Here is a 27,034-nt window from a genome sequence, read left to right as displayed (position 1 = left end):
TGCAGACACACAGAGCTCCACAAACAACGCAACACACACATCGCAACACACAAACAACACCGCTCTCACACACCCCCACACCCACCCAGACAAAACCCAGAACATTTACAGTGCCCTACACAAACACTTGGCAACTACACACAACAACATCTCTCTCTCTCTTTATATATATATATATATATATATATATATATATATATATATATATATATATATATATATATAATATATATATATATAGAAGGTGGCCCGATTCTTCTAACGCATCGGGTATTTTAGAATTTATTGTGTAGTGAATGTATGATTTTTGTTATATACGTATGTATGTACGTACGTACATACATACAAGCTTGGTATCACCATAATCCATATTGTTGTGGAGATTCCTGTTTCTATATCATTTCCACTATACAATGTGGTAATGGTTTCACTACTTCATCCTACTTGGAATAACTCTCTCTCTTTTATAAATAAATGTTCAAAACTACAACTAATCAATAAGCCATCGTATGGCTATATTAAAGGGAACCTGTCACCAGTCATGACGTAGACGCGTCATGACGTAGAGGCTTCAGAAGGAGGACAAAGATGGCCGAAAGAGGAGGCGCCGACACCGGAGAACGAAGACGCCCATTTGAGCCGCATCCACCGCAGCGACCGGTTTAGGTGAGTATTATGAAGTGTCTTTTATGTTCTACACAGCGGCCTGGGCTCTTATATACAGCATGTTAGAATGATGTATATAAAGAGCCCACTGGTGGTGGCCGCAGCTTATAGGCCCCTAATCTGCTGACAGGTTCCCTTTAATGGACTGATAAACAGTTGATGGCTTTTGGAAGAAGGGGAGAGAAAAATGCAAACAAAAAGCAACTAGATATCCCTGAGTCACAGTACCAGCGGGCAGATACAGGTTTATGATGCTGTACAAGTCTGGCTTTTTGAGTTGTTAGTTTTATTGAGGTTTTTTATTGGATTATAAAATATAATTTGTTTTATTACTCCCCAACATGACACATCTTTCAGCAAACTGGGGAAATTGAATCAATTTTCATTGAGTGAGAGCGTTATATGGCTATACTGCATTAATGGGCACATGGAGGCATGCAGAGGTATAAACCTGCAGTGACCTGAAGCTACTTTGTGGGCATCAGCAGCATAAATAAGAGAAATGTTTCTTGCAGCAGAGGAGTCCGTACATAATAATTTTTATTTATATAGCTCCAACATATTCCGCAGCGCTTTACAATTCAGAGAGGACATATACAGACAATATGAGACAATACAAAATAAAATTCAGATACCAAGAGGAGTGAGGGTCTTGCTCATAAGCTTACAGTCTATGAGGAAATAGGGGAGACACAAAAGGTGAATGGGTGGAGAAAAGCTTGTCATATATGGGACAGTCATCAATTCAATAGGGATTCAAAACCACCTGCATGGACCGATCATCAGCCAGAATTTATACATACAGAGTGTAAAAAAGTACATGAAGAAGGATGCAATCAGAAGATACAGGGGACAAGAATTGGAAGTACATTTTATGAAGGGCAGAAGAGGACTAGATTAGATGAGGGAGGTGAGGTGATAGGCTAGTCTAAAGAAATTTGTTTTTTAGGGCCCTCTTAGGCTACTTTCACACATCCGGTTTGAGCCCTGCGGCTCAATCCGGCTGTGAAAACTATGCAACGGATGCGGTGAAAACACCGCATCCTTTGCATAAGTTTTTACATGCGGCCGGTCCGGTTTTTTCCGGTTGCGGCATGCTACTGAGCATGCGCAGTGGAAAATACCGCATGCGGCGACCGGATGCGTTTTTTTCCGCATCGCGCCGCATTCGGCCTCCATAGGGATGCATTGAAAAATGCGCCGCAGCGGCCGGATGCGGCGCGATGCGGTGTTTTTTGCCGGAGCAAAAAACGTTGCAGGGAACGTTCGATCCGGCCGCCGCATCGGCTACATCTGCCGCATGCGGCAAAAACCGGACCGAACGCAAGCCCCTGCGGCACAATGCGGCACTAATGTAAGTCAATGCAAAAAAAACCGCAATCGGCGTTACAAAAGCCGGTTGCGGTTTTTCTGCAGAACGCCGTATTGTGCCGCAGAGCAAAAATCCGGATGTGTGAAAGTACCCTTAGGCTACTTTCACACATCAGGTTTCTGCATCAGGCACAATCCGGTTTGTGCCTGATGCAACGGATACGGCAACAAATGTGCAAAAACCGGACCAACCTGATGCGGCTTTTTCCTGATCCGAAAACCTGATCCGGAAAAAGCCGCATCAGGTTGGTCCGGTTTTTGTATCCGTTCGGTCCGTTTTTTGACGGATCCGTTTTTTGAAATATTAGAAAAAAAAAAAAAAAAACCCACAAAACAAACAAAACGTTGATTGGCCACTGAAAAACTGTATATACAGTGCTTTCACAGCACAAGACAGCTTGAAGACATGGATGCTATAATAGCAAATATATTGAAGATTTACGTGGACTTCAATTTTGAGGCTAATCGGTTAGCGATAATTGTGCGGGAGAAAGAGCGACAGCGCATCATGCGTCTGCGACAGCGGTGCTTTTGGATACACCTATTGACAGCGCACAGAATGTCCCGTGGGGTTTATTCTACTCTATATTTAGAGTTAAGAAGACACCCTGAAATGTTTGCCAGCTACGTACGGATGACCCCGGATTTCTTCGACATTCTGGTTGGCTACGTGGAAGAACAAATCCGGAAGTCTGACACAGCCGATTCTCCATTTCACCAGCGGAGCGTTTGCTGGTGACTCTTAGGCATTTTTACTGTATCTTCTTCTGTTAGGAGACTTTTACCCCTTCAGCCCCCGGACATTTCGCGTTTTTCCATTTTGTTTTTTACCCCTTTGTTCAGAGAGCCGTAATTTATTTTTTTTTTTTCCGTCAATCTTGCCATATGAGGGCTTGTTTTTTGCAGGACGAGTTGTACTTTTAAATGAAACCATAATTTTTAACATCTAGTGTACTGGAAAGTGGCTAAAAAATTTTCAAGTGTGGAAAAATTTCAAACACTGATCGCACAATAGTTTTTTGGATATTTTATTCAACGTGTACACTATATGGTAAACATTATGTGTCATTGTGATGCCTGAGGTCATTGAGAGTTTGTAGACACCAAATATGATTTAGTTTTACTTGCATTTAAGGGGTAAACAAAAAGTCACAAGCTTGTCCAAAAAAAGGGCCACAATTTTTGCCCCATTTTTATAAACCCGTAGCGCTCTAATTTTTCTGGATCTATGACTCAGTGATGGCTTATTTTTTGCGTCTCGAGCTGTTTTAACTGGAACATTTTGTTGCAGATGCGCCATTTTGATCGCTGGTTATTGTATTTTGCGCACTTTGCAACGATCAAAAAACTGATTTTTTGTTTTTATTTATTTTTGGCCGTTACACAGTTTACTAATCAGATAATTGATTTAATATGTTGATAGGGCATTTCTGAACGAGGCTATACCAAATAGCGTTATGTCTTTATATTTTTTTTAACCTTTTACATTTTTCTGGCATATGTCAAGATCTCAGCTACAGAGCTCAGAACTGCAGATATTGTGGTTAAATTTCAATGTCGGCTGTATTCCAGCATTGAGAGGGCGTGACTCATGTTAGCTACAGGCGTTATCACATGACCCTGTGCTACCATGGCAACGTGATCATGTCACGTGACTTCCAAGGGGGTGGCGGGGTAATTCACTGTAATGGCGGAGCGCATATACATCTCACTGCCAGATTTGATCAGCGAGATGTAAAGGGTTAATAGTTTCTGGTGGAAGCGATTCCACTCACGATTAGCAGGCACAGATGCCAGCTATTGAAAACAGCTGATATGTGCGCGGATGGCCACGACCTGCCCATGGCAGGGGGCGGGGCCTAACCTCACACGATCCATGACGTAGCCAGTACGTCATGGTTCGTTAAGGGGTTAAACCATTTTTTTTTTATTAATTGTCTTTTTGACATTCCTTGCAACAGGAGAATCACTATCTTCTCTCCACTTCCAATTCCGCCTTGGGGTCTCCACAATATCCGGAATTGTCCGCCATACCTGCAGAGCATTGTGGGACTGTTTGCAGGAAGAATTTATTCCATAACCCACAAGGGACACTTGGCTGCAAATTGCAGTTTGCCGATTACTTCATGTCACCTGAAGGAAGACTGGAATGGCAGGATGACATGATTTAATCTTTGTAGGTAAACCACACTTCTTAGGGTACCATCTCACAAAACGACGTAGCAGCGATTCCGACCACGATATGACCTGGTCAAGATCACTGGTGCGTCACTACATGGTTACAGGTGAGCTGTCAATCAGGCACATCTCACCAGCAACTCGTGGAAGCGATGCTGCGCTTGGTAACCAAGAGAAATATCAGGTAACTAAGCAAAATGCTGTGCTTTCTTAACCAATGTTTACCATGGTTACCAGCGTACACCGATTAGCGCTGGCTCCCTGCACTCGTAGCCAGGGTACACATCGGGTTAGTAAGCAAAGCATAGTTACCCTATGTGTACTCTGGCTACGTCTGCAGGGCACAGGCAATGGCAACCCGAGAGCGGCGTACGCTCATAACCAAGGTAAATATTGGGTTTCTTAGTTACCCGATGTGTACCTTGGTTACGTGTGCATGAAGCAGGCCAGCCCAGCTTCTGGCAGCTGCGGACGGTCGTAACCAAGGTAAATAGCGGGTAACCAAGCAAAGTACTTTGCTTAGTTAACCGATGTGTACCTTGGTTATCAGTGTCCGCAGCTTCCAGATGCTGGGTTCCTGATCCCTGCACTAAGATCGTTTCTCTCTCGCTGTCAAACACACCGATGTGTGCTTCACAGCAGAAGAGCATCGAGCAAAAAAGAACCAGAGCTGTGTGTAACAATCAGCGATTTCACAGCAGGGGACAGATCGCTGCTCAGTGTCACACACAGCGAGATCGCTAATGAGGTCACTGGTGCGTCACACAAACCGTGACTCAGAAGCGATCTCGCTATGTGAGAAGTACACCTTAGATTCGTCATTACTGTTTTAAAGGCTACTTCCTTTTATTATACCTTTTTTTTTTTTTTTAAATTTGTTTTATTGTTAAACCACATTTTACCTTCATACCATAACATTTTTGCTTATGATTAAAAAAACCACACAATAAATCTTTAAACCAAAAAAGTATTTTTTATTATATAAATTTAACGGAAAAAATTATAAATTAAAAAAATCTTGGGTGGAGATAGTACTGGAGGGGCTGGGGCTGTCAGATGGGAACACTTGGACAGTGGGAGTATGGAGGGTGGATGTTGGTGAGGGTGAATGAAAACAAGAAAGAGAAGGTGAAGTAGTGGTGGTGGAAAAACCAAGAGGAAAAACAGGAGATGGGATGGGATTTGTTAAGGATTGAGGGGTGGAGTGGAGGGATTTGGTGACAGAAGAGGTGGTTGTTGAAGGAGAGTGTTGTAGTTGGGGCAGGATGGGTGTGGAAGGAGACTGGGGGTACTGGGCAGGGAGTACAGGTATGGCAGGGAGTGGACGGACAGATGGTGTAGTTGTGAACTGGTACGGGGCTGGACGCTGGAATGGGGCAGGATGCTGGTATTGTATAGGAGGGGGAGGAGGGACATTGGCTGGAGGGGGGGCAGGTGCGGGAGGAATTGGAGGTGGTTGGGGGGTAACCTGCGCTAGAGCATTGTGGGTGGCTTGCATTACATGCATCTGCTGCTCAGGAGAAAGCTTTTCCATGCGCTCGAGGACTGCCTGGAAAAAACAATGGTTGGGCGACTTTCTTGCATCTAAATGCAGCCTGTCCAGACGCGTGCACAAATCATGCGTATTGCTCTGCATGGTGTTTTGCACCAGGCTGAATCCAGCACTGGTTTGCTCTGACAGCAGTTTGAGTGCGTTCTGGAAGGCTGCATTTAGATGCAAGAACTCGGGCGCATAGCTCCTATCCAGACCCCTCTGACGCTGCCGCCTAGAACCCAAAGGTGTTCTACTGAGGGCAGCAGTGTCAGAGGGGTGGGGTAGGGGAAAAGCTAACTCGTCAGCACCAGCTGCATGTAACGAAGCCTCACCACATGCTCCAGCGCTGGTGAATGGCACAGAGGGACCAGAAGACAGGGAAGGTGCAGAAGGGTGGGGTCTGTCCAAGTGTTCCCCGGTGGCGGACTGTGTTGGGATCGCTTCAGTACGGTTTGATGCTGGCTCCCGGGTGCTGCAGACTGTGCTGTGGAAGAAAGGAAACAAAAAAAAAAAAATTATATTGCTATTGCCTGTCTCTTGCTGAAACTCAAAAAAAAGGTTACACATGTAAACAGTTTAACTTTTGTCGATGTTGTGTGAAATATTTACCTTCTGTACGCCATTGTTGTCCGGAGGAACGCCAACACTCGGAAATACTTATATTTTGAGACGCGTCCTCCGGATCCACTCGGGGCCAGCATCTCTTTGTTCAACTCCTTCTTGAAGCGATCCCTGATGGACCGCCACCGGTTTCTGAACTTTTTCCCCTGAAAAGTGAAAACACAATGGTTAGTATACAAAACATTACATCATGCAGCATAACCTACTGAATTGTGAATACTTACTTGCTCGATTCTGGGCACTAGGATTGAGGTCCTCCCAACCTGTCACCACTTCACGGCAAACCTCCTCCCATAGTCTACGGGTTACAACCGAATCAGCGTGGCGGCGGTCACCCATATTCCACAGGGGCTCCCGCTCTCGAACCTCATCGATGAGGAGGTCGATGTTGTGAATACATCCGGCCTCCTCACCGTCCGAGTCAGGAGCACGCTGTGAAGCCTGTTGAAAAACAGATAAACAAAAAAAATTACACAAAAACGACAATGAAGTAAATAAAAAACAAACAAAAAACAAAAAAAACTTACACTGTGACCGCCGCGACGATTATGCTGATGACCACGGGAGGTGTTGTTGGGAGGAACTCTACCACGAGCCCCAGAATCGGAAGCCTGAATAAAACAAACAAAAAAAAAAAAGCTTGGATGTGTCGGGCGCACTGTGGATGTGTCGGGCGCACTGTGGATGTGTCGGGCGCACTGTGGATGTGTCGGGCGCACTGTGGATGTGTCGGGCGCACTGTGGATGTGTCGGGCGCACTGTGGATGTGTCGGGCGCATTTGAAATAAACTTACACTCTCTGAGCCCACTCCTTGTATCTCTCCACCCCTCGCGTCCCCTTCTGAAAGCGCCTCAACTTCATATTCCTGTTAAATAAAAAGGTAAAACAATTTGTAATATATTTTGATTGTTAACCCCTTCAGGCACAGAGCATTTTCCCATTTTTATTTTTCCTCACATGAGGGCTTGTTTTTTTGCGGGACAAGTTGTACTGTTAAATGAAACCATAAGTTTTACCATATAGTGTACTGGAAAAAAGCAAAAGAAATTCCAATTGTGGAAACCCTGCAAAAAAAAGTGTGATCACACAATACTTTGTCATATTTAATTCAACCTTTTTCACTATATGGTAAAACTAATGTGTTGTTGCGAGTTTGTAGACACCAAACATGTATGGTTTTACTTGTATGTACGGTGTTTACAAAATACCACGGGCATATACATCTCGCTGCCAGACTTTGGCTGCGAAATGTAAGGGGTTAATAGTTGTGGGTGGAACGCGATGTCACTCATAACTTGCAGGCACACATGTCAGCTGATAAAAACAGCTGATATGTGCGCGGATCACCGCAACCTGCCCTTGGCAGGGTGCATGGATTAACCATACACGATCCATGACAAATATATCTGTCGTGGTTCGTGAATGGGTGAAAACACAAAAAAAAGAATACCTCATTTCGCTGAGAAGGTCCAGGAGGGCTCCCAGAAGACGACATTTTTGCTGGACTTTTCCTGCCGGTGGTGCCTGCTGCCGGGTGGTGCCTGCTGCCGGTTGCTGACGGGTGGTGCCTGGTGGCCTGTTGGTGCCTGGTGGCCTGTTGGTGCCTGGTGGCCTGTTGGTGCCTGGTGGCCTGTTGGTGCCTGGTGGCCTGTTGGTGCCTGGTGGCCTGTTAGTGCCTGGTGGTGCCTGGTGGCCTGTTGGTGCCTGGTGTCCTGTTGGTGCCTGGTGGCTGGCGGCCGGGCGGTGCCCTGTTGGTGCCTGGTGGCCTGTTGGTGCCTGGTGGCCTGTTGGTGGCTGGCGGCCGGGCGGTGCCTGGTGGCCTGTTGGTGCCTGGTGGCCTGTTGGTGCCTGGTGGCTGGCGGCCGGGCGGTGCCCTGTTGGTGCCTGGTGGCCTGTTGGTGCCTGGTGGCCTGTTGGTGCCTGGTGGCTGGCGGCCGGGCGGTGCCTGGTGGCCTGTTGGTGCCTGGTGGCCTGTTGGTGCCTGGTGGCCTGTTGGTGCCTGGTGGCTGGCGGCCGGGCGGTGGCCTGTTGGTGCCTGGTGGCCTGTTGGTGCCTGGTGGCTGGCGGCCGGGCGGTGCCCTGTAGGTGCCTGGTGGCCTGTAGGTGCCTGGTGGCCTGTTGGTGCCTGGTGGCTGGCGGCCGGGCGGTGGCCTGTTGGTGCCTGGTGGCCTGTTGGTGCCTGGTGGCTGGCGGCCGGGCGGTGCCCTGTTGGTGCCTGGTGGCCTGTTGGCCTGTTGGTGCCTGGTGGCTGGCGGCCGGGCGGTGCCCTGTTGGTGCCTGGTGGCCTGTTGGTGCCTGGCGGCCTGTTGGTGCCTGGCGGCCTGTTGGTGCCTGGCGGCCGGGCGGTGCCTGGTGGCCGGGCGGTGCCTGGTGGCTGGCGGCCGGGCGGTGCCTGGTGGCCTGTTGGTGCCTGGTGGGCTGGCGGCCGGGCGGTGCCCTGTTGGTGCCTGGCGGCCTGTTGGTGCCTGGCGGCCTGTTGGTGCCTGGTGGCCTGTTGGTGCCTGGTGGCCGGGCGGTGCCCTGTTGGTGCCTGGTGGCTGGCTGGCGGCCGGGCGGTGCCTGGTGGCCTGTTGGTGCCTGGTGGGCTGGCGGCCGGGCGGTGCCCTGTTGGTGCCTGGTGGCCGGGCGGTGCCTGGTGGTCGGGCGGTGCCTGGCGGCCTGGCGGTGGCTGCCGTCGGTGGCCAGGCGGTGCCTGGTGGCCGGGCGGTGCCTGGTGGCTGGCGGCCGGGCGGTGCCTGGCGGCGGTGGCTGGCGGCCTGGCGGTGGCTGGCGGCCGGTGGCTGGGCGGTGCCTGGTGGCCGGGCGGTGCCTGGCGGCGGTGGCTGGCGGCTTGGCGGTGGTTGGCGGTGGTGGCTGGCGGCCGGTGGCCTGGCGGTGGCTGGCGGCCGGCGGCCTGGCGGTGGCTGGCGGCCGGGCGGTGGATGGCGGCCTGGCAGTGGCTGGCGGCCTGGCGGTGGATGGCGGCCTGGCGGTGGCTGGCGGCCTGGCGGTGGCTGGCGGCCGGGCGGTGGCTGGCGGCCGGGCGGTGGCTGGCGGCCGGGCGGTGGCTGGCGGCCTGGCGGTGGCTGGCGGCCGGGCGGTGGATGGCGGCCTGGCGGTGGCTGGCGGCCGGGCGGTGGCTGGCGGCCGGGCGGTGGATGGCGGCCGGGCGGTGGCTGGCGGCCGGGCGGTGGCTGGCGGCCGGGCAGAGGGGGTCTCGTCTGGCCGGGGATATGACTCACGGGCGGTGCTGCTTCTCTCCTCGTACACGTGCAGTATGTGTGGGGCAGGAAGTGGAGGCAGGAAGTAGGCTGGGGAAAATAGACCGAGCATGCGCAGTGGCAAAAACCGCATGCGGCGACCGGATGCGGTTTTTGCCGTAGGACGCCGCATGCGGCGCCCATAGGCATGCATTGATAATTGCGCCGCATCGAATGGATGCGGCGCAATACGTTTTTTTTTGCCGCACAAAAAAACGTGACAGGCAACGTTCCATCCGGCCGCCGCATCGGCTAAATCTGCCGCATGCGGCAAAAACCGGACGGAACGCAAGCCCATGCGGCACAATGCGGCACTAATTAAAGTCTATGCAGGAAAATCGCAACCGGCAGCAAAAAAAAACGGTTGCGATTTTCCTGCAAAGTGCCGGATTGTGCCGCAGAAGAAAAACCGGAGGTGTGAAAGTACCCTTAAAGGTGTGGATGTTGGGAATTAAATTGTTCTTGGTAGTGTGTTCCAGAGCATAGGCGCAGCTCGCGAGAAAACTTGAAGACGGGAGTGGGAGGTTCGAATTATTGAGGATGTCAGTCTTAGGGTACTTTCACACTTGCGTTTATTTCCTTCCGTTACAATCCGCCCTTTTGGAAAACAGCGGAATCCGTTAACGGATTCCGCTGTTTCCCATTGACTTGTATGGATGACTGATTGTACCAAAAGGACCTGCGTTGCTTCCGCTGGGCGACGCTCCGTTGCTTCCGCCCAGCGGGAGGAACGCAGCATGTAACGTTATTTTGAGCAGCGGAATCCTCTGGATTTCACTGCGCATGCTCTTTTTTTTTTTTTTTTTTTTTTTTTTTTAAATCAAACTTTATTTTGGCTCGCGGTGGCCGAACGTTCAGCTGAGCGCCTGGCCGTCGGCAAGCGACCGCGCTCAGCTGAGCGACTGACCGCCAGCATGCCCGGCCGCCGGCAAGTCACAGCGCTCAGCTGAGCGCCCGCCCGCCGGCATGCCCGGGCGCCGGCAAGTGACAGCGCTCAGCTGAGCGCCCGCCCGCCGGCATGCCCGGGCGCCGGCAAGTGACAGCGCTCAGCTGATCACCCGGCGGCCGGCTGCAGGGAGCGATCAGCTGATCACTCGGTGGCCGGCTACTGGGAGCGATCAGCTGATCACCCGGCGGCCGGCTACTGGGAGCGATCAGCTGATCACCCGGCGGCCGGCTGCAGGGAGCGATCAGCTGATCACCCGGCGGCCGGCTACTGGGAGCGATCAGCTGATCACCCGGCGGCCGGCTGCAGGGAGCGATCAGCTGATCACCCGGCGGCCGGCTACTGGGAGCGATCAGCTGATCACCCGGCGGCCGGCTACTGGGAGCGATCAGCTGATCGTTCACAATAGTCTGCCGCTGGTAAAAAAAAAAAAAAAATCAAAACGAATTGCGTTGTTTTGCAGCATCCGTTGTGCCACTATATGCAACACATCCGTTGCATCCGTTACACAACGCAATGCAACGGATGCCGTTCAACGCAAGTGTGAAAGTACCCTTAGGCTATGTTCACACTAGAAAAATGATTTTTCTTAAGAAATTTTTTAAGAGTGAAGGATTAGTGCACCTGCGTTAAAAAACGCACCAAAAACGCACCTGCGTTTTTGGTGCGTTTTCGGTGCGTTTTTGATGCGTTTTTACCGCTGGTTGCGCCCTGCGTTATTGTGCCAATTATCTATGGCAAATAACGCAGTTGGCTGCAGAAAAGAAGTGACATGCTCATTCTTTTTCTTAAGAAAATCTACTGAAAGAATTTTCTTAAGAAAAAACAGCAGTGTGCGCACAGCTAATTTTTTTTGCCATAGGTTTTGCTGGGGAATGTCTGCAGAAAGGTTACAAGAATTTCTCAAGAAATTTCTGCAGCAAAAACGGACCAAAAACGCAGGTAAAAAACGCAGTGTGTGAACACAGCCTTAGGTCATTATGAGGGCAGTGCGGAACTGTGGCGCGCTTTGTGGGTGAGAGTGATAAGTTTATATTGGACTCTGTAACGGATATGCAACTAGTGCAATGACTGGCATAGAGCAGAGGCATCAGTGAAGCGGTTGGACAGGAAATTGATCCTGGCTGCGGCATTCAGAATGGATTGAAGAGGGGAGAGTTTAGTAACAAGGAGACCAATTAGTAAAGAACTACAGTAATCCAGACGAGAATGAATAAGAGCGACAGTAAGAGGTTTTGCAGAATCAACAGTAAGAAAAGGTCAAATTCTAGAGATGTTTTTGAGGTGAAGATGATTCAAAATAGCAAAAAAACCTGGGGGATTCACAGTACTCACAAAAGTAAATAGCTGAATCAAAGGGGAGCAAACAATATTCAAAAAGACATAAAACTTAGCTTTTAATAAATATGCAATAAAAGTGAACAGAGTTCACCTAAAGTGAGAGTAAAAACCAATATACTATTTCAGCAGGTATGGTGTAATTGCTGAAAACAAGGCATATAAATTGACCCGTTCATATCCCCACTCTTATAAATCCAGCTAAAGGTGGTATATTCAGAGACCAGTCGGTTATCCACCATACAGCTGGCTAGGGTAGAACAGGAGACACAGAAACAAAATACCCCCTATATACCCAGAACAGAGGAGGAGGGGGGAGTTGCCGGTGTCACAGTAAAAACTACGGAACCAAAAAGGACCTGGGCACCGTAATATTAAATCCCAAAACAGAAGGGAACAATCTTACCAGATCCGGAAGCAATATAAGGGCAGCTTAAACGAGGTAACCCCCTTGGGAGGCTGTGTTTCGTTGCCGAGAGAGGTTTTCTTCTTTGAGCTGACCTATGGGATAATGTGCTGGATGACAGCCTCCCTATGAGCTCATACCTCGTTTAAGCTGCCCTTATATTGCTTCCGGATCTGGTAAGATCGTTCCCTTCTGTTTTGGGATTTAATATTACGGTGCCCAGGTCCTTTTTGGTACTGTGTTTTTACTCTGACACCGGCAACTCCCCCCTTCTCCTCTGTTCTGGGTATATAGGGGGTATTTTGTTTCCGTGTCTCCTTTTCTACCCTAGCCAGCTGTATGGTGGATAACCGACTGGTCTCTGAATATACCACCTTTAGCTGGATTTATAAGAGTGGGGATATGAACTTTTATTGCATATTTATTAAAAGCTAAGTTTTATGTCTTTTTGAATATTGTTTGCTCCCCTTTGATTCAGCTATTTACTTTTGAGGTGGAGATGACCTGAGCGAGTGAACGAATGTGGGGAGTGAAGGAGAGATTGGAGTCAAATATAAGCCCAACACAGTGGGCGTGCTGCTGGGGCGTAATGATAGAACCACAAACAGAAACTGTAATATTGGGTTTGGGAAGGTTGGGAGAGGGAGGAAACACGAGAAGTTCAGTTTTTGATAGGTTCAGTTTTAGATAGAGGGAAGACATATGATGTTGGAGAAAGCGGACAGACAATCGTTAGTATTTTGGTGATGTCAGGAGAAGATGTATACAGTTGTGTGTCATCAGCATAGAGATGGTATTGGAAGCAAATTCTGCTGATGGTTTGTCCAATAGGAGCCGTGTATAGAGAGAACAGGAAAGGGATGAGGACTTAACTCTGAGGAACCCCAATCGTAAGGGGAAGAGGAGAGGAAGAGGAGGCGGCAAAAGATACAGTGAAGGAGCGGTCAGAGAGATAGGAGGAGAACCAAGAGAGAACGGTGTCCTTGAGCCCGATAGAGCGGAGTATAGTGAGGAGGAGCTGGTGATCATCAGTATCAAATGCAGCAGAGAGATCTAGGAGAATCAGCAGGGAGTAGTGACCATTAAATTTAGCTGTTAGTAGATTATTAGAGACTTTAGTAAGGGCAGTTTCAGTAGACTGTAAGGAGCAGAAAACTGATTGTAGAGGGTCGAGGAGAGAGTTATCTGACAGAGGATTAGACATTAGTACATGTGCAGTATCCCTCCATTATAGAACAGGAGGTATGGTAATGGCTAGGTGCGTTCATTTGTCAGTTTTCGTATCTACCATAGACTATGATGGAGGATGATCAGATACGTACTGTCAGCTCTACTGCAGAAGGGAGCACAGGACATTGTAATGTATAAACCTGGGATGAGATTAATAGTCAAATCTAAATCTATGGCCCATACAGTATGTGTGAGAGCTTCAATGTCAGACTGTATCGCTCCCAAGGGCTGCAAAAAACTATAAGGGGTCATTCACCTCTGAGACATTTATGGCATATTGGCACCATATATTATAAATGCCTGACTGATGAAGGGGGGGGGGTCCACATTTGAGACTCCAACCTGTCAAGAAAACATAGAAAAATGAATACATATTAATACATTTTATGATTCCCAAAATATCAGTATGTCTTCGGAGTATGGGATAAAACCGAAGAACCCGGAGGAAACATGGGGAGAACTTGCAAACTCCTTGCAGATGTTGTTTTTGCGGGATTTCAATTCAGGACACCAGTGGTAACATCTGAACCACCGTGCTGCCAAATTAACATATTTATTGCAGAAGTATACATTATCACAAAAGTGAATACACCCCTCACATTTTTGTAAATATCTCATACATCGTCACACATACTTACCTGGTCGGCGTCGTCACTGTGACTCCCGAACAATCCCTCCTTCAAGGGGGAGGGACGTTCGGCATCACAGCAACGTCACCGCAACGTCACTAAGCGGCCGGCCAATCAAAGCGGAGGGGCGGAGATGAGCAGGACGTAACATCCCGCCCACCTCCTTCCTTCTGCATTGTGGCCGGCGGCAGGTAAGGAGACGTTCCTCGCTCCTGCGGTGTCACACATAGCGATGTGTGCTGCCGCAGGAGCGATGAACCACCTGGATAAACAACCCTTACCGATTTTTGAGTTTGGGACGACCTCTCCATGGTGAACGATTTTCACCATTTTTGAGGTCGCTTAAGGTCGCTGGTCAGTGTCACACGCTGCGATATAGTTAATGACGCCGGATGTGCGTCACTAACAACTTGACCCCGACGACCAAACATTAACGATATCATAGTGTGTAAAGCCCCCTTTAAGATATGACATTTTCATAAAATGTAAAGTAGTCAGGGTAAAGCTTGTATAACAGTGTAAATTTGGTGTGTGCTCTAAATAACGCAACGCACAGCCATTAATGTCTAAACAGCTGGCAACAAGCGTGAGTACACCTCTAAGTAAAAATTGCCAAATTAGGACCAAAGAGTCAATATTTTGTGTGGCTACCATTATTTTCAAGCACTGCCTTAATCCCTTGGGCATGGAGTTCACTAGAGCTGCACAGGAGCCACTAAATCCTCTTCCACTCCGCCATGACAACATCACGAAGCTGATGGATGTTAGAGAGTTTGTGATTCTCCACCTTCCGTTGGAGGATGTCCCACAGATGCTTAATATGGTTTAGGTCTGGAGACATGGTTGGCCAGTTTAGCACCTTTACCCCAGTTTCTTTAGCAAGGCAGAGGTTGTATTGGAGATGTGTTTTGGGACATTAACATGTTGGAATACTGCACTGTGGCCCAGTTTCCAAAGGGAGGGAATCATGGTCTGCTTCAGTATGGCACAGTACACATTAGCATTCATGGTTCCCTCAATGAACTGTAGCTCCCCACAGCCAGCAGCACACATGTAGCCCCAAACTATGATTCTCCTATCACCATGGTTAACTGTAGGCAAGACACACTCTTTGTACTCCTTACCTGGTTGCCACCACACATGCTTGACAACAGCCATGCAGACCAATTTGATGCAGTGTGCGGTGTATGTACTGAGCACTGATAGGCTGACCTACCACCCCTTTGAGTGCTGCCAGCATTGCTGCAGAGGTTATACGTCGATTTAAAAAAAACAACCTCATAAAGTAACTTTTAGCACATGCACTCAATGTCTTTGGTTGGCCAGGACTGTTCTGAGAGGAACCTGTCTTGTTAAACTGCTGTATTGTCTTATCCATTGTGCTGAAATTCAGTTTCAGGGTGATGGCTTAGTCCATCTTTTTTTTTTTTTTTTTTTCTTTTCAGATCCTCAGAGAAGTCTTGGGGGCCCTTTGCACACTACGACATCGCAAGCCGATGCTGCGATGCCGTGCGCGATAGTCCCCGCCCCCGTCGCAGCTGCGATATCATGGTGATAGCTGCCGTAGCGAACATTATCGCTACGCCAGCTTCACATGCACTCACCTGCCCTGCGACGACGCTCTGGCCGGCGACCCGCCTCCTTATTAAGGGGGCGGGTCGTGCGGCATCATAGCGATGTCAAACGGCAGGCGGCCAATAGAAGTGGAAGGGCGGAGATGAGCGGGACGTAAACATCCCGCCCCCCTCCTTCCTTCCGCAGAGCCAGCGTGAGACGCGGTGACGCAGGTAGGAGATGTTCCTCGCTCCTGCGGCTTCACACACAGCGATGTGTGCTGCCGTAGGAACGAGGAACAACATCGTACCTGTCGCTGCTGCCAAATAATGGAAATGTCGGACACTACACCGATGATACAATAACGACGCTTTTGCGCTCATTAATCGTATCAAAAAGGATTTACACACTACGATATCGCCTGCGACGCTGGATGTGCGTCACTTTCGATTTGACCCCACCGATATCGCACCTGCGATGTCGTAGTGTGCAAAGCCCGCCTTAGGCCGGTTTCACACATCCGGCTTTTCGCCGGTTTGCCGGATCCGGCGCTCTCCCGTACAGACAATACAGTACAGTGACAGCGCTGTAACTTCCGGGTCACATGCGCCGGTCACATGACAGCACGTGACCGGCGCTTGTTGCGCTGTCACTGTACTGTAGTCACTGTATGGGAGAGCGCCGGATCCGGCAAACCGGCGAAAAGCCGGATGCGTGAAACCGGCCTTACAAATGAGTAGCCATGTTGAACTTCCAGTGACCAGTATAAGAGAGTTTTTGAGTGATAACACCAAATTTAACACACCTGATCCGCATTCACACTTGAGACCTTGTAACACTAATGAGTCACATGACATCGGAGAGGGAAAATTGCTATTTGTTCACAAATTGGCCATTTTCACTTAGGGGTGTACTCACTTTTGTTGTCAGCAGTTTAGACATTAATGGCTGTGTGTTTGAGTTATTTATAGGCCAAACCAAATTTACACAGTTATACACTGACTACTTTGATATAAAGTGTCCTACATTCAGTTTATCCCCATGGAAAGATATAAAAAAAAAATGTTTACAAAAAATGTGAGGCGTGTACTCCCTTTTGTGATATACTGTGTACTGCATACAGGAATTTGTGTAATAATTCTTACTATTGTTGCTAGTCATTTGCTTTTTGATGTTTTTCAATTAAGTGAATAATAAGAAAAGACGTATTACAAATTTGTGTCTTCCAGGAGTGACCGAGCACGGTGGATCACTGCACTGGGCCAGAGCAGAGAAAAGGCTTGCACAGACAGAACCAGTAAGGACGTTCTTTAGCTGTCTCATGCTGCCCCCTGTTGTTTACTTCGAAAACTGTTGTTTGATTGTATAAAATGTGTTTTCTTTATTTCTTTGTAAAAACTACTTGCTGTTCATATGCTTAGGGTTTTTAACTTTTTTTTTTTTTTAAAGAGGTATCCTGAAGTTTGAAAATGTTAGCCCTAATCCCATAGATAGGGTATCTTCCTGAACACTGGCAGTCCGACCTCTAAAGGTGGTGTCACACATAGCAACGCAGCAGCGATCATGACCAGCGATCTGACAGTATCAGGATCGCTGCTGCGTCGTTACATGGTCGCTGGTGAGCTGTCAAACAGGCAGATCTCACCAGTGACCAGCCCCCAGCCAGCAGCGACGCGTGGAAGCGTAACTAAGGTAAATATCGGGTAACCAAGGAAAGCACTTCTCTTGGTTACCCGATATTTACCTTAGTTACTAGCGTCCGCCACTCTCACGCTGCCAGTGCCGGCTCCCTGTTCCCTGCACTCCTAGCCAGAGTATACATCTGGTTAATTACCCGATGTGTACTCCAGCTACGTGTGCAGGGAGCAGGGAGCCGGCACTGGTAGCGTGAGAGCACACCGCTTAGCGCTGGCTCCCTGCACTCCTAGCCAGAGTACACATTGGGGTTAATTACCCGATCTGTACTCCGGCTACGTGTGCAGGGAGCCGGCACTGGCAGTGTGAGAGCGGCGGACGCTAGTAACGAAGGTAAATATCGGGTAACCAAGGAAAGGGCTTCTTGGTTACCCGATGTTTACCGTGGTTACAGCTTACCGCAGGCTGCCAGACGCCGGCTCCCTGCTCGCTTCAGTTCGTCGCTCTCTCGCTGTCACACACAGCGATGTGTGCTTCACAGCGGGACAGCGACGAGCAAAAAATGAAGCAGGACATTCAGCAACGACCGGCGACCTCACAGCAGGGGCCAGGTCGTTGCTGGATGTCACACACTGCTACGTCACAAAAAAATGGTGACTTAGCAGCGACGTCGTCGTCGTCGCTATGTGTGACACCACCTTAAGACCACATCCAAGCCCGTGTACCACGGCTCTGAAGAACCCCAGGTAAATAGGGCAGTGGTTGATCATGTGCACTGCCTATCTATTCATTCCTAATGGGAACGCCTTAGATAGCCGAGAGCTGGGCTAAATGAATGTAGTGGCAGTGTGCATGAATGACTTTCAGAACCCAAGGTTCACGTGATGAGTGGGGTCCCCAGAGGTAGGACACCCAGCGACCAGGACGTTATCTCCAGCTCATGGATATGGTTTACTTTCAGACCCCTTTTCAAATACCCCTTTAAATGATTTAGGGATTCAACGATTCAGGGATTTCCACTAGGAAGACACAGTACCATACAATACATGTCAATAGAAATTCTGGAAAGACTCTTGGAAGAAATATACTTGTGTTTTTTAGCATTTTATCTATTCTACAATTTTTGATTAAAAAATGCTAGCATTTTTTTATTTATTAAATTGATTTTACAGTGTCTGGAAAACATAGTAAAAAGATGCCCAAAAAACCTCTCAAAAAGACTCAAGCAGAAAAAAGTAAAAAAAAACACTCAGCTATCAAAAAGTGTTAAAAATACACTTCAGGTTTACAAAGCTCCAGAGAAAAGCAGCGATTCCTGAGGCGTCTTCTGCTTGAAAAGTTTCCTTTTTTGTTCTCAAGAAATAGACGCTGTGTGAACATACCTTTACGGGATAACAAACTTCTGCTTCAGAAGTGAGCGGTGACCATTACGGTGCCACTCATACCTGCCGAGATTTGTGCACAATCTGGTATTGTGCCAGTGTCCTATTCTAATGAACAGCACATGTGCATAATAACTATGGATTGGGCATACGCCTCGGCAGAATGTCATCGGCACCTCTCACTAAGCATAATGCCATCGGCACCTCTCAGTTTTGATGCAAAAGTGAGCGTCCCTGTATAACCCCACTTAGTGTCATTTTCTTAAAATAGTAACACAGGAAATTTATTAGATGCTCCTAAAACATTAAAAGGAGGGATAAATGCTTGTAAATCCCATAAATATAGTCATCAAAGAGAAAAGGGCCATGGATAATCTTAGCTATGAGGAAAGATTGAAAAAGTTTCTCACGAAAAATGTAATACAAGGAGAGCTCAAAACTGGTTCACAGACTAAAAACTCCTTAATATAAAAAATATCAATTTTATTAACAAAAGCATTTAAAAACACTTCCACATTATATAGAAAATATTAATTGGTGCCATACAAAGATTCCAACATATATCCCCCTTATTATTCTAGTCCTATGTGTTACCCCAATTAAGGAGCAAGAACAAATGTCAGTAAGGCGCAGTATACAAGTATATCCCTAAACAGTCCAATAGTCAAGATCCCTAAAAGCAGCACTTTTTTTACCCTAAATTAGTCGGTTCTGCACTGAGATATAATTCTGTATATACTGCCACTTCCTATATTAGTGAGGAGGCTGTCAACCTTCTACCCCTAATCGACCCGACGCGTTTCCCCTTCAAATAGAAGGTTCTTCAGGGGTCATCAAAAAGTAGTATAGAGAAATACAATTAATTTATACATTATCCTCCAATCATACAGTGAATACAGACATAGTTTTTGTAATCTCCCCAAACAGAGTACATCAAACAAATGATCTTCAGATTGTACAAATGACTATTATAGTCTCCTCTGGTGCTGTCGTATCTTTAGTCTCCAAGAATTGCCAGGTAACACAGAGTTCCACAAAATATTAGCGTGGATATTACCGAACAGAGAATTCCCGTTATAGAAATATTTTTCAAATTTTTGTCATCTCATTCGGGACAAGGCTGTATTTTCAAGGTGAATGATGATGTCACCTATTAAAAACATGCCCATTCATAATTCCCCTTCAGCAAGCTTTTTCCTTTTCAGTGTCCGTGTAGATAAATGGACTAGAGTCCCCTCAGGTTGCAATTGGCATGTCCTGGTCCAAGTAAGTTTAAAACTATATACCAGCATGTAGTTTGGGCTCCCTGTGTTGTTCAGAGCGTGCCCAGCCTCTGCAAAATCCACATGGAGACAGCGTTCACGCTGTCTCTATGTGGATTTTGCAGAGGCTGGGCACGCTCTGAACAACACAGGGAGCCCCAACTACATGCTGGTATATAGTTTTAAACTTACTTGGACCAGGACATGCCAATTGCAACCTGAGGGGACTCTAGTCCATTTATCTACACGGACACTGAAAAGGAAAAAGCTTGCTGAAGGGGAATTATGAATGGGCATGTTTTTAATAGGTGACATCATCATTCACCTTGAAAATACAGCCTTGTCCCGAATGAGATGACAAAAATTTGAAAAATATTTCTATAACGGGAATTCTCTGTTCGGTAATATCCATGCTAATATTTTGTGGAACTCTGTGTTACCTGGCAATTCTTGGAGACTAAAGATACGACAGCACCAGAGGAGACTATAATAGTCATTTGTACAATCTGAAGATCATTTGTTTGATGTACTGTTTGGTGAGATTACAAAAACTATGTCTGTATTCACTGTATGATTGGAGGATAATGTATAAATTAATTGTATTTCTCTATACTACTTTTTGATGACCCCTGAAGAACCTTCTATTTGAAGGGGAAACGCGTCGGGTCGATTAGGGGTAGAAGGTTGACAGCCTCCTCACTAATATAGGAAGTGGCAGTATATATGGAATTATATCTCAGTGCAGAACCGACTAATTTAGGGTAAAAAAAGTGCTGCTTTTAGGGATCTTGACTGTAGGACCCTTGACTATTGGGACTGTTTAGGGATATACTTGTATACTGCGCCTTACTGACATTTGTTCTTGCTCCTTAATTGGGGTAACACATAGGACTAGAATAATAAGGGGGATATATGTTGGAATCTTTGTATGGCACCAATTAATATTTTCTATATAATGTGGAAGTGTTTTTAAATGCTTTTGTTAATAAAATTGATATTTTTTATATTAAGGAGTTTTTAGTCTGTGAAAGATTGAAAAAGGTAATTTATTTAGTCTTGAGAAAGGACTTCTAAGTGGAGACATTGTTAATTTGTACAAATATATAAATGGCCCATATAAAAATGTATGGGCAAAAGCTATTTATGTAAAAGCCCCTCAATAGACAAGGGATCACGCCCTCCTCCTGGAGAAAAACCGGATATATCTCCTGAAGAGATGAGGGTTTTTTTACCATATGAACTAGTAATCTGTGGAGTAGTCTACCTCAGAAGCCGATCATAGTGGGAACCGCTGATTTTTTCAAAAAGGCTTAAATGCTTTTTAGAAGAAAAAAACATTACACGTTTACATACAGTCATGGCCAAAAGTTTTGGCTCTAGTGATGAGTGATCATGCTTGGCACTGCTCGTTACTCGATCAACCATCTGGGTTCTTGGGTACTCGCGGAGCTCGGCCGAGTATCCCCTGTGCTTTGCTATATTGTCCATGAAACAACAGGCTTGTTTCACTGCATGACATTTGCAGGCACCCCAGGGAGAGCAGGTTGAATCCTCTGAATTGCTCTCCCGGGGATAAAGCAACGTTCTCGGACATAGTGTCACAAAAATAAAAAAACCCACCGGCAATGCTCGGTTTATGGCAGGCTATATGTGGGCGGAGATCCAAACAGGGCAATCATTGGCTTTCAAAAATGCTTGTTGCTCTCGCCAAGCTCGTCCATGCATTTGACCAGCTTGAGGAACGAGCATTTAAGCATTTTAATGCTTTCCAATCACTAGTTAACACCCTTGAAAATGTTCCAGAAAATGAAGTATTTCTCCCAGAAAATTATTGAAATTACACTTTTTGTCATGTTTATTTTCTTTGTGTGTATTGGAACAACACAAAAAAAAAAAAAGAATAAAGGTCAAATTGGATATAATTTCACATAACCCCAAAAATGAGCTCGACAAAATTGTTGGCACTTTTCTAAAATTGCTGGTAAACAACTTTGTTTTAAAGGGAACCTGTCACCAGTTTTTGGGCCTATAAGCTGCGGCTACCACCACTGGGCTCTTTTATATACAGCATTCTAACATGCTGTATATAAGAGCCCAGGCCGCTGTGTACAACATACACACTTTTTATAATACTTACCTAGAAGGTAAGTCCAGGCACAACAGTCGGATAGGTGGCGCCGTTCTCCGGGACCAGCGCCTCCCCTTTCGGCCATTTTGGTCTTCCTTATTCTGAAGCTGTGTGTGCATGACGCGTCTACATCGTACACCCACGCCGGCATTGAGGTCCTGCGCAGGCGCACTACAAAACTTTGATCTGCCCCGCCTGCGCAGGATCTCAATGCCGGCGCGTGTGTATGACGTAGACGCGTCATGCACCGCGGCTTCAGAATAAGGAAGACCAAAATGGCCGAAAGGGGAGGCGCCGGTCCCGGAGAACGGCGCCACCTATCTGACTGTTGTGCCTGGACTGACCTTCTAGGTGAGTATTATAAAGTGTTTTTTATGTTCTACACAGCGGCCTGGGCTCTTATATACAGCATTCTAACATGCTGTATATAAGAGCCCAGTGGTGGTGGCCGCAGCTTATAGGGCCAAAAACTGGTGACCGGTTCCTTTTAAGCACATGATACTCATTCAAACTCACCTGTAGCAAGTAACAGGTGTGGGAAATAGGAAAAATCACACCTGAAACCGGATAAAAAGGGGAGAAGTTGACTTAGTCGGTGCATTGTGTGTCTGTGTGTGCCACACTAAGCATGGAGAACAGAAAGATGAGAAGAGAACTGTCTGAGGAATTGAGAAACAAAATTGTTGAAAAATATCAACAGTCTCAAGGATACAAGTCCATCTCCAAAGACCTTGGATGTTATTTTGTCCACAGTGCACAACATAATCAAGAAGTTTACAACCCATGGGGCTGTAGCTAATCTCCCTCAATGCGGATGGCAGAAAAAATTGATGAATGTTCGCGAAGTAGGATAGTCTGGATGGTGGATTTGCAGCCACAATTAAGTTCCAAAGAAATTCAATCTATCCTGCAGGCTCAGGGCGCATTAGTGTCAGCCCGAACTATCCATCAATATTTAAATTAAATGAAACACTATGGTAGGAGACCCAAGAGGACCCCACTGCTGACACAGAGACATAGAAAGGCTAGACTGCAGTTTGCCAGAATGTATGTGAGTAAACCAAAATCCTTCTGGGAAAGTGTCTTGTGGATAGATGAGACCAAGATGGAAGTTTTTGGTAAAGCACATTATTCAGTACCTACAGGCAAATATGGTGGAGGTTCACAGATGTTTTGTGTTTGTTTTCTTGCCTCTGGCATTAAAGGGAACATGTCATCAGAAATTTCGCCCAAAAGCTAAAAGCTTCCCCCTCTGCAGCTCCTGGGCTGCATTCTAGGAAGGTCCCTGTTATTATTGTGCCCCATGTGAGACCAAAATAAAGCCTTTATAAAGTTCTACCTTTTTGTATGCAGCTTCTGTAAATCCGTCACGGGGGCGGGCTCTCTGCCGTCCGTTATTCTGCCCCCTGGTCCTGTATGCCGCCCCCATCGCTCCTTTCCATATCTGATGCACCGCCCACTGCTCCAGCCATCCCCGCGCATGCCCAGTGCCAGTCTCACAGGACTGAGCAGTTTGACCGCTGGTGACGTGTGCGCAGGCAAGTGATTATGGACGGGGCTGTGATTGTTATCAGCAAGTACCCGGCCATAATCTCGTGAGCGCGCAAACCTCTCCAGCATTCACACTGGGCTCAGTGTAGATGCTAGACTGTATGGGCTGCTTCCAGGAATGACGTCCCTTTGTCATGTGATAGGGGCGTGTTCGAAATACTATCACATGACAAAGGGACGTCATTCCTGGAAGCAGCCCATACAGTCTAGCATCTACACTGAGCTCAGTGTGAATGCTGGAGAGGTTTGCGCGCTCAAGAGATTATGGCCGGGTACTTGCTGATAACAGTCACAGTCCCGTCCATAATCACTTGCCTGCGCACACGTCACCAGCGGTCACACTGCTCAGTCCTGTGAGACTGGCACTGGGCATGCGTGGGGATGGCTGGAGCAGTGGGCGGTGCATCAGATATGGAAAGGAGCGATGGGGGCGGCATACAGGACCAGGAGGCAGAATAACGGACGGCAGAGAGCCCGCCCCCGTGACGGATTTACAGAAGCTGCATACAAAAAGGTAGAACTTTATAAAGGCTTTATTTTGGTCTCACATGGGGCACAATAATAACAGGGACCTTCCTAGAATGCAGCCCAGGAGCTGCAGAGGGGGAATCTTTTAGGTTTTGGGCGAAATTTCTGATGACAGGTTCCCTTTAAGTGCCTTGACTGTTTACAAGGCATCATGTGATCTCAAGATTCCAAAAGGACTTGGGGTCACAATGTATTGCCCTGTGTCAGAAAGCTGGGCTTGCATTCTAGGTCATGGGTCTTCCAGCAGTACAATGACCCCAAACATACTTCAAGAAGTACCCAGAAAGGGATGGGATCAAAGCAATGGAGAGTTCTGAAGTTGCCAGCAATGAGTCCATTGAACACCTGTGGAGAGATCTTAAAATTGCTGTTGGGAGAAGGTACCTTCAAATATGAGAGACCTGGAGCAGTTTATAAAGGAAGAGTGATCTAAAATTCCAGATGAGAGGTGTAAGAAGCTTGTTGATGGTTATAAGAAGTGACTGATTGCAGTTATTTATTCCAAAGGGTGTGCAACCAAATATTAAGTTGAAGATGCCAACATTTTTTTCCTGACCACTTTTTGGAGTTGTGTGTGAAATTTTGTCCAATTTGCCTTTTTTACCTCTGTCTTTTTTTGTGTTGTTCCAATACACACAAAATAAATAAACGCGTATAACAAAGAGTGCAATTGCAATAGATTTCTGGGAGAAATACTTCATTTTCTGGAACAATTTAAAGGATGCCAATACTTTCAGCAATGACGGTAATTGTTTAAGTTCTTTTCTGAATTTTTTTGTCCTTTCCAATCTCTAGGTTGAACTTGGTCATTTGTCTTTTTTCAATCGTATTAACGATGTAACTATTAATAGAATCTTAATATTAACTTAGACACAAAAATTGATTCCTTTTATATTTCTTAAATTATTGTATTTAGCAAATTTTGCACTGAACATAATCATTAACTGAATGGTAGAATTTCTATTTGTATGTTTATCATTGTATTGCATGGCGCTGTACTCAGATGTAAGCCCCAGACCTGTTGGTGAACACATGCTCTAGTGAAGTGGGCTTTGTGCCAGGAACATAGATTCCTCTGACTTTGTAAATCCAGCTGCTTTCCCGTTAATATGAAATCCACATGATGACATCACTGGGATTTCCTGTTACAGCTTCCGACTTCCTAGAGCAAATTTAGAGACTAAGAGGCATTTTATTGGAGAGAAGAGATTTTATTACAATTGCTTTTTTTGTGCACTAAAAAGGAAACCCATGACTAGTGATGAGCGAACCCAAACTGTAAAATTCGAATTTCATATCAGACACCTATTGTTTGGTGCTGAACGCCGAACAAGGACTTCCCTTGGAAGTCCGTTGTACATTTTGGGTTCTTATGCCGAATAATGTATGTTGAAAGGCTGCAGCATAGCCAATCAACAAGTTTTTCGGCTGTGCGCATTTCCAGAGCCATCACAGCCATGCCAACAGTTGTCATGGCTGTGATGGCTCTAGAAATGCGCACAGCCGAAAAACTTGTTGATTGGCTATGCTGCAGCCTTTCAATCAACACGTTTTTCGGCTGTGCGCATTTCCAGAGACATCACAGCCATGACAACTGTTGGCATGGTTGTGAGTTGGCCTGCAGACAACTGGGGGCTGATATTTTTAGGGTGTGAAGGGCAATCGTTATTTGGCTCTTTCCAGACTAACAATAGCAGCCCACAGCCACCCCAGAAGTGGTGCATCCATAAGATGCGCCAGTTCTGGAGCTGAGCCCAGCTCTTTGCGGTTGCCCTGGTGCGGTGGCAATCCAGGTAATAAGGAGTTAATAGCAGCCCATAGCTGTCACTAAGTCCTAGATTAGGGATGGCAGTCGTCTATGGACCCCGCCCCATCACTAATCTGTAATTGAAAGTAAATAAACACAAACACCCTAAAAATCCTTTATTTGGAATAAAATACAAAAAGCCCCCTCTTTTGCCACTTTATTAATCCCCAAACACCTCTGTAGGTCCAACGTAGTCCAGACAAGATCCCAAGGCGATTCAGCTGTGCTATATCCCTGTCCTGTCACAGAGCGTGTCATAGAACATGACTACCAGCTGTGAGTGTAGACAGAGCCTCGCGATCAGAACGAACTCGGGTGAACCCCTAATGTCACAGCTGTGGGCCCCGTAGTACGGCATGTGTCGTGGCAGTGAGTGATGTCATGGGTTCACCGCTGTAAGGTTCAGGCCGTGACTGAAGTGAGCCACGCAACCAGCGGTGACTTCACTCAGGTGAGTCCACCACGTGAGGCTCACTTCAGTCGCGACCTTATTTGCGATCACAGGTGGAGGATCCAGCTGTGACCTGAAATCACCTGAATGACTGCCCTGCTGATCGCGCAGCTCACTTTAGTTACTCGGGTGATTTGCTGTCACAAGTGGAGGACTCCAGCTGTGGCTTCGACTAACCTGAGTGATGTCACCGCTGATAGTGCAACTCACTTTAGTTGCTGCGTGGAGCTCACAGCAGGCAGTCTTGTTTAATAGAGCTCGCTGTGAGCGTCAGATGTAGAAGTGCTGGAAGCGTTGTGGGACCTCATGTGGATTATGTCAGACTGGGAAAGGGTGTTTGGGGTGTTAATAAAGTGGTGAAAGAGGGTGGTTTTTTACTTTTATTTCAAATAAAGGATTTTTTTGGTGTTTGTGTTTATTTACTTTCACTTACAGATTAGTAATGGGGGGTGTCTCTGTCTCATAGATGCCTGCCATAACTAATCTAGGACTTAGTGGCAGCTATGGGCTGCCATTAATTCTTTATTACTGTGATTGCCACCGCACCACGGTAATCGGAAGAGCTGGGGAAAGTCCC

The 27,034-nt window shown here is 47.0% G+C and overlaps 1 protein-coding gene across 1 annotated transcript in view; it reads left to right on the top strand.

The window, feature by feature from the left end:
* Positions 1-27,034, top strand: part of ARHGEF26 (Rho guanine nucleotide exchange factor 26) — a 237,484-nt gene that overhangs the window by 195,951 nt on the left and 14,499 nt on the right. The window contains exon 13 of the mRNA XM_075340721.1: positions 16,943-17,010. Coding sequence (XP_075196836.1) covers positions 16,943-17,010 — 68 coding nt within the window. The remainder of the gene's footprint in view (positions 1-16,942; positions 17,011-27,034) is intronic.

Source organism: Anomaloglossus baeobatrachus, chromosome 3 (genome assembly GCF_048569485.1).
Source record: "Anomaloglossus baeobatrachus isolate aAnoBae1 chromosome 3, aAnoBae1.hap1, whole genome shotgun sequence".
In the NCBI taxonomy this organism is placed as follows: domain Eukaryota; kingdom Metazoa; phylum Chordata; class Amphibia; order Anura; family Aromobatidae; genus Anomaloglossus; species Anomaloglossus baeobatrachus.
This window is presented reverse-complemented; position numbering and strand designations above follow the sequence as displayed.